We start from the raw sequence: 8316 nt of genomic DNA, 5'->3' as shown, positions 1-8316 counted from the left end.
AGTCAAGAGAGTGGAGTGCAGCATTGTGTTAACATAGATGAGCATGTACTTTATAGAGCTCTGCCTCAGGTTTCCCAGACTGGAAACACAGTATAAAGCTCCGGCATGACATGGCCGAGGTCGATGGATTGTGAAGCCCTTCTTACATTAAAGGAGATCTCCCTTCTGTCCACCTCCACAGGTGGGTACTCACAGTGCAGAGTTACTTTAGCCTCAGGTGACGTCAACTGACAGGGGAGGACTGCAGGCCAGTTGCCCCTCAGCTGAATCACCTTGTAATACTCAGTTGATGGAACAAACAGTTGTGGATCTGGTCCGTACAGAGACCAGATATGACAAATTTATGATGAGATTATTAGGATGTAAAAAAGATTCATGTCAAGTCTGCAGTTCAGAGAAATGCAAGGCTAAGCATCAATAAAATGTATTAATCACACCTGGAAAGAAGACGAAGACTAACAGCTTTGCTGTATTCCTTCCTGCAGTCAGTGTGTTCACAGTTCATTGGGTAGCATGTGTACTCCCCCGTGTCTGCACCAGAGGGGTTGACCAGCGTCAGAACCCCATATCGCTCATACTGAACAATTCTGCACAGCCAAAGCAAAAAGGAGCAAAAGAACACATTATCTTGCTTCCTCAAGCTGACACTGCACTTTATGAGTAAAGATCTGTAGACATGAAATGTTACCTGACCTTATGGACCTTGCTTTGTGCAAGACTATCACTGTCATTAATGGGTGTGTGTGTCTGTAACAACACTCAGCTGAGTAAAATATGTCAAATATAAAATTGATTAAGGAACTTTAACCCATCAATTGTTTAAAACTCTGAAGCTGTATCAGAGCACCACACTGTGCTTTGTTACATCACACAGCTTGACTGTAATGGATAACTATGGATATCATGCTTAAAGAGTAAATGGTTAGACTGGTTAGTCAGTGTGGTATGCTAATGAGTTTATGGTCAGTCAGGTTAATGTGTACATTGTTGAAGAATATTTATATATTCTAAAGAGCTTGAAAAGAAAAGTGACTGGACTTTAAGTTTCTTGAAGATGTTTAACCTCTCACCTGAGAAGCTTCTTCAGTTCTTTTATATACATCAATGAATAAAGAAAGACCAACGAATAATTATGTCTACTAATCTGTATTTGTTACTAATGTTCAATTTCAGTTTTTAATGAAATCAAAGAAAAGACATCCAGGTTATGGTGGATTTGCTTTGTAGTACACGACCAAAGTGGGTTGAGTTTGCAGGAATAATCCAAGAACATTCTACTGGCTAATACGAGAGATATGAGAACTGAACTACCTTCATAGTAGAGAAGGTGGTTCTACAATTGACCTTGATGACTGAGCATCTTCACAGACACACCTTTGTAGTACTGTGAATGTGGAGTTACTTGAATAAGCCACAACCCTGCTTCATACACTCAACAAAAATATAAACGCAACACCTTTGTTACTGCTCCCATTCCCCATGGGATGGACGTAGAGACCTAAAATTCATTCCAGATACACAATATAACCATCCCTCCCAAACAGTGGTCACAAATCAGTCCAAATGTGTGGTAGTGGGCACATCTGCCATATTGAGATAATCCATCCCACCTGTTACGGCGTTACGGCGACGAGCTGGAGTCAGGTCAAGACCCCGATGAGGGCGACGGGCATGCAGTTGAGCGTCCCTGAGACGGTTTCTGACAGTTTGTGCAGAAATTGTTTGGTTGTGCAAACCAATTGTTCCAGCAGCTGTCTGGGTGGCTGGTCTCAGACGATCTTGGAGGTGAACCTGCTGGATGTGGAGGTCCTGGGCTGGTGTGGTTACACGAGGTCTGCGGTTGTGAGGCCGGTTGGATGTGCTGCCATATTCTCTGAAACGCCTGTGGTGACGGCTTATGGTTGAGAAATGAACATTCAATGCACGGGTGACAGATCTGGTTGACATTCCTGCTGTCAGCATGCCAGTTGCACGCTCCCTCATTGCTTGTGGCATCTGTGGCATTTTGCTGTGAGACAAAACTGCACATTCCAGGGTGGCCTTTTGTTGTGGGCAGTCTGAGGTACACCTGTGCACTACTCATGATGTCAGATCAGCATCCTGATGTGGCACACCTGTGAGGTGGGATGGATTATCTCAATATGGCAGATGTGCCCACTACCACACATTTGGACTGATTTGTGACCACTGTTTGGGAGGGATGGTTATATTGTGTATCTGGAATGAGTTTTAGGTCTCTACGTCCATCCCATGGGGAATGGGAGCAGTAACAAAGGTGTTGCGTTTATATTTTTGTTGAGTGTAGTACAGGACTTGTGTCTTTGAATACTGCAGGCTTTATGAATTGATAATGAACAGGAGCCACCCAAAAACGTGTAAAAACAGATTACAGTTCCATCAGAGAGGTGAGAGAGAAAGAATGAAAGGAAGAAAAGAAACCATCACACGAGGAGCTGCCTGTGCTCTTTCTGTTGTCAGATGGCCTCTGTTTCAAATGGACTTTAAGTCTTTATTTACGTGTTGGCTGATTGTTGTCTACACGTAAAAATATCCCAAAATATTACGTAACAGTAATTACTCAGTTGACTACTTTATTTTGTGTCTGTCACTAGAGAGCAGCAAAGTGCCATACAAAAAAAAAAAAAAAAACTACAACCCTCCACATAATACAAATACATCCTAGTTTCGTGCAGTTCTGTTTTAACTTCGTACCTACAACACTGCTTTGTTATTTGTCAGAACAAACACATGAAACGTCTTCAAGAAACTTAAAGAAGTCCAGTCATTTTCCTTTCTAAGCTCCTTAGAGTACATAAATATTCTTACACATTAACCTGACCGATAGTATTGTCCTTACCACCCAGACTAACTGGTCTAATAGTTTACAGTTAAAAAGTGTTATCCACGAATATTCACAGCTAACGAACGTGAGTGGATTTAAAAACACTCAGCACAGAATCGGCTACACCACACACACCTGACAACAGTGTGCGCTGCTGTAGGAGAACAGCTATTGGTCAATAAATTGAAGAAGAGCCAATCAGAGAGTTCAAATATGTGCGCGGTCTGTTGTTTCAGTCAAACTTTGTAATGTAACGTAAAAGCGCGTAAAAACTGCTGCTCTGAGCTTCCTGGTTTTAACTGTGACATATTCTTAGACTATACACACCCATTAATGACAACGGCACTCTCACCACAACACAACTTAAACAGCATAAAACTGTTTCCTGTTATGTAAGGGTACATACATATTATTTATTTATATTTTATATTTTTTTATCTGTATAAAATGTTCAGACGCCATATCTATCTATCTATCTATCTATCTATCTATATATATATATATATATATATATATATATATATATATATATATATATATATATATATATATATATATATATATATATATATATGGCGTCTGAGCTAGGAAGGGAACTGAAGTAAGAATGCATGAAACCTATGTGTTATCGGCAATCACGTGGTGTGGTTTACAGGGCGTGGATGTTCCCTTTGTGTGGAAAGGATAACGAAACTTAACAACACTTCTTGCTGTAAGATTCTACAGCGAGCAACTGAAGTTTAATATTAGAGGCGTAATATTACAAATTTAATATTGAACTTCAGTTGTTTGCTAGGTCTGGCGTTGGGGAGTACACAAACGTGTACATAATGAAAAGAGAGAGAAAATGCTGCCCTTCCTGATTCTTCTGTCTCTAAACCCACTGATTTCTGCCGCACAAGGTGAGCATTGTATTAGTAGATCAATGTGAATGTGTGAAAAACGATTAAATAACAGGTTAATACATTTTATGTGAGTTTAATTTGTTGCTTTTTTATTGTAGTCTATATTTAGTCTTTTTGTTTTTCATAAAAAAAACCTTTACATGGGAAGTTAATGCGACAGTACAAAGTGCCTGTAAGATTCGTATGACAGAAACGTATACATATGTCTATTTTAAAAACAGTATCGATAGTGATGTGGAAAGAAAAGGCTTCGTAAAACACGGAAACGCTGACGCATTTGTTTCCTGCTATTTCAAACAGCGACATCTGCTGGCGTATTGGAAATCGCCCCTGCAAACCTGCAAACAAACTTATTATTATCAAACTGTCAATAACTGTGATGTGTTTTTTCTTGACTTCTAAGCTTCTAAGACTAGTTTGCGCCATCTGTTTTTTTTTTCTAGACACTGGCAAGCAAAGCTAGAAGCTGCCATCGCCTTAGTTTTAATTTGTAGTTAAGTCTAATTTATCTCTTTAAAAATGAAAAGACTTGAGGTGTTCTCCTTGTTTATAATTTCAGTTCAGTTTTATTTATTTAGCATCAAATCCCAACAACAGTTGTTTCAAGGTTCTCTATATTGTAAGGAAAAGACCCTACAATAATAGATGCAACTAAGGTATTAATACAGTATAGCCAATCATAATATTGTGGTACTTTGGCTGCTTCAATTTTTTTCCTCACTCCTATTAAATATGTGGATCAAAAGGATACAAAGGAGCAAACTCAGTGGCTGTGGAGATTCATATCAAAGGGAACAGTCAACAGAAGGTTTGTGTGTGTGCTTTTATGCTTTTATAGTACAGAAGACGTTGATATGATTTTCCTGATTTTAATGTACAGGTTAAAGTCATTTAAGGTTAAGGTCTGGGAACACACATCAGTGCAGGTCCTCACAGAGAAAGAGAGTCGATTCTGTGTAAGTGGTGTAATGATTTATCCACCACACATCAGATGATGCCAAGTATGTCTGTTGTTTTGTCTCTTGCCCAGTTCATCAGAGCTTTGCAGTTCCTCTTTAAAGTTACTTGTTCCTATTGGCTGCTGTAAAAGTGAAGACCTATACTCTGACCCCTTTAACCTCTCTGATCTTTGTTGTTTCCTCTTTCAGACATAAAAACCATCACAGCTAGGCTTGGAGAAAAAGTCACTCTGCCATGTCAAGCTCCAAACAGCAACAACCTCGCAGGTGTGGAGTGGAGCAGACGGGACCTGGAGCCAGAATATGTTCTTTTGCTCCGAGACGGGCACATTGTTCCAGAAGACCAGCAACCATCTTTTAAAGACCGGGTGGAACTCCAGGACCAACAGATGAAAAATGGAGACGTGTCTTTGATTCTGGAGAAAGTGAAAGCTGCAGATAATGGAACATACGAGTGCCGCATCCTCACGCATGGGGGAGAACGGAGAAAGAGAGCTGTGAAAACCATCAGCAGCATAAACCTGAGTGTTGTTGATCCTCCAGGTGAGTGAGTAGAGTTGAGTGTGTGTGTGATCAGAGGTGAAGCTGCTTCCTGCTTGTTGATGTTTGTTTCTAAAGATGTTGTTGATGAGACTTTGTAGAAAGCAGCTGGTCTGAGTGATGTGATCAGAGTGCAGTAGATAATGTCTGACAGCAGTTTGATTCTGTTCTGTTCTTCACTCATCACCTACCTGACAGCTGACACCTCACACCTGTTTCTCACCTGCAGGTCAGACAGGAGAAAACCCAGACGATGGAGGAGGGAAGATTGGATCTGTTGGACCTGCAGCTATTCTGTCAGTTTTTGCTGTGCTTCTTGTTGCTGCTGTTGTTGGCTTTGTGATCTACAGAAAACATAAACAACAGCAGAGTCAGGAATCATACCAGCCTCCAGCTGAACAACAGCCTGTCTGAAAATTTTCAGAGCTTTTTTCAGCTTTACTTTAAATTTCCTGCTGCTGTTCCAAGTTCTCACTTCTGACATTCAGCATGTGGAAATATAATATAGGTCCGAATCTGGGCCCTGTACTATGAAGCAAGTTCAAAATACCCAGGGTATCTTTCCTGACATTGGTGGTCATATTTATATATTATATTATTATTATCTTATAAGATTTTACATCAGTTCCAGGTGGACAGAGTTTACATTGGACAGTATACAGTATGTTATTCATATTGTAGTCTTATCTTTGCTATATAACACTGTCTGTGAAGGTTCTCAGTCATCCAGGTCATCGTAGTCAAAGGAGCTTGCAAAGAAAAGTGTCTGGACATCTTTAAGTTACTTGAAGATGTTTCCGAAATGTTTCTGAGAAGCTTCTTCAGTTCTGAAGAAGCTTCTCGGATGAGAGGTGAAACATCTTCAAGTAACTTAAAGAAGTCCAGACACTTTTCTTTCCAAGCTCCTTTGACTACGATGACCTGGATGACTGAGAACCTTCACAGACAGTGTTATATAGCAAAGATAAGACTACAATATGAATAACATACTGTATACTGTCCAATGTAAACTCTGTCCACCTGGAACTGATGTAAAATCTTATAAGATAATAATAATATAATATAAAGAGTTTGGACAACTACTACTATCCACGCGCTGGTCTGAAGGATCTTCCAGGAATGGTGATGCTGTTTGCCACAGACTTAGTTTGTCAGTAGGAAGTGATCTCACACCTCATTTCATACCTACAGATCTCTAATCTATGACCTAACCTGCTATTGAACAGGTTAGGTCATAGATTAACAAGGAACCCCAGGAAAAAGTGAACCACCTTCATAGTACAGATTGAACCCTGAAGTTTGAAGTTACCTGGATAAGAAAAAATTCTCCCAATAGGCCTTTCATCTTCAGTTTCTTTGCACAGGGCAGTTAATAAACATTTATCATCCTCACCTCAAAACAGAGAGCAAAGAGAAAATGAAATCACTTATTCTAAATGTTAAGCCTTTTATTGCTGGTCTAGCAATAAAATGTCTGTTAAGGGCAAATAAATATAAAACAACAAGAAAAATGCAAGAATAGAAAATTACAAAAACTAAAACTTCCACAGTTTTATATAAATTATAAATTGAATGCATTCTGTCTCTGTCTGTCAAACATGAACTAAAGATTTGCTGCTCTGCTGTTTGGATTGAGGGTCTGTCTGGTAATGACGTATATAAGTAGATCAGTCACTGTGAGCCAATTGAAATGATTCTCTGTTTAATATCAATGTCTTGTTTGAAGCAGAAGTCCTCTTATAAGCTACAGTTAAACATAGTATTCATTTCACTTCTTTACTGTTTCTTGCATTTTATTTAGCATCAGCTTTTTAAACAAAATCCTGTTTGGGTGATATTACCTGTATGATTACCTTCTGATGCTTTAATGTGCCTTTTGAAGTACTAGTGTGAAATGAAATTAAAGGGAAAACTATCAGTTTATATTGTTTTTGTTTTTTTCTGTTGTTTCGTGCTCAGGTTCTTTCCTTTACTGGTGAATATGAAAAAAAAAAGCAACAACTAGCTATTATCATGTTCATGCAGGTCTAATCTCACTGGGAACCACCTGAACTCAGCTCAGAGAGAGAAGCTGCAGCACTGAAGATTTAAAAGTCAATAATCTTTTCCCTCAAGACACATTTGAGTCTAAAGCTCTTTATACCTGATATAAAGGCTGCTTATCAGTTATTCCTTGAACAAAGTTCTCTGTGTAGAACACACACTGATTATACTCAATAAAAGCTGGTGATAAAGTGATTGGAGTGACTTTCATTAACTACAGTATGTAGCAAAAATACTTTGGATTAAACTTAAGTTCAGCCACAGCTCCTGATGAGCCTGTGACTGTAACTAGAAACAAAAAGGTTCATGTTGTTGTCTGAAGTTCAGCTTCAGCTGTTTCTCAGCCTGAGGCAGGAAGACGTTTTCAGTTCTTCTTCTCTGACTCTAAAGCGCAAACGAAGCCTGATGTGTAAACACTGCTGATCTTTGATTCAGCTGCTTCAGGTTATGGTTATGATTTAATCTGCACATTTATCAGCTCAGCAACTCCTGGATAAGAGCAGGCTCCCTCTTAAAGGCTTAGCCATCGTCCTTAAAATATTTTGCATGTTTAAACATGCTTTTTAAAAGCGTTTGCACAAAATTAATTTGGTGCCTATTCCTGATGCCATGAACTTATTTGCAGAGTATCTTTTTACTGTAAAATGCTTGAAATCTTTATGAACTGAAAGGTTGTTTAATCGTCTGACTGTAAGTATTAATATATGATCCTAAAAGAGAAAACAGTGGTTTAAATAATAACAAGGGCTGTATTAAAACTTTCTATTATGATGTTCTTAATACATACTCAAAAAACAAACTATGAAAACAATTGTTCAGTTTCTGTATTGTACTGTGATGCATTTCTCTATTTAAAAAGGATTTATGCTTGTTTTCTTTTCTGTTGATGTGTTCAGTGCTGCGAGTGGGCGTGTTCATGCAGGTCTAGTTTTACTGGAAACCTGCTGATCCAGTTCCAGAGTCAAACACACCACCTGAGATCAGCTTCAGGCATCACCAGGTGAAAAACACTCAGAGAGCAGCTGCA

General features: G+C 38.9%; 1 protein-coding gene across 1 annotated transcript; it reads left to right on the top strand.

The window, feature by feature from the left end:
* The first annotated feature begins 3511 nt into the window (after window positions 1–3511).
* LOC146578844 (myelin-oligodendrocyte glycoprotein-like) lies at window positions 3512–7169 on the top strand. The gene is made up of 3 exons (XM_085269077.1): window positions 3512–3744; window positions 4896–5249; window positions 5476–7169. Exons 1-3 carry the CDS (start codon window positions 3690–3692, stop codon window positions 5658–5660), a joined length of 594 nt encoding a protein of 197 aa, XP_085125203.1. The 5' UTR covers window positions 3512–3689; the 3' UTR covers window positions 5661–7169.
* The last annotated feature ends 1147 nt before the right edge of the window (window positions 7170–8316 follow it).

Source organism: Mchenga conophoros, linkage group LG3, assembly GCF_057382185.1.
Source record: "Mchenga conophoros isolate Kocher_MC1m ecotype Shallow Benthic linkage group LG3, M_conophoros_male_GT1.1, whole genome shotgun sequence".
Classification (NCBI taxonomy): Eukaryota; Metazoa; Chordata; class Actinopteri; order Cichliformes; family Cichlidae; genus Mchenga; species Mchenga conophoros.
Note: the sequence above shows the minus strand (reverse complement) of the source record. Positions and strands in the feature narration are given on the sequence as shown.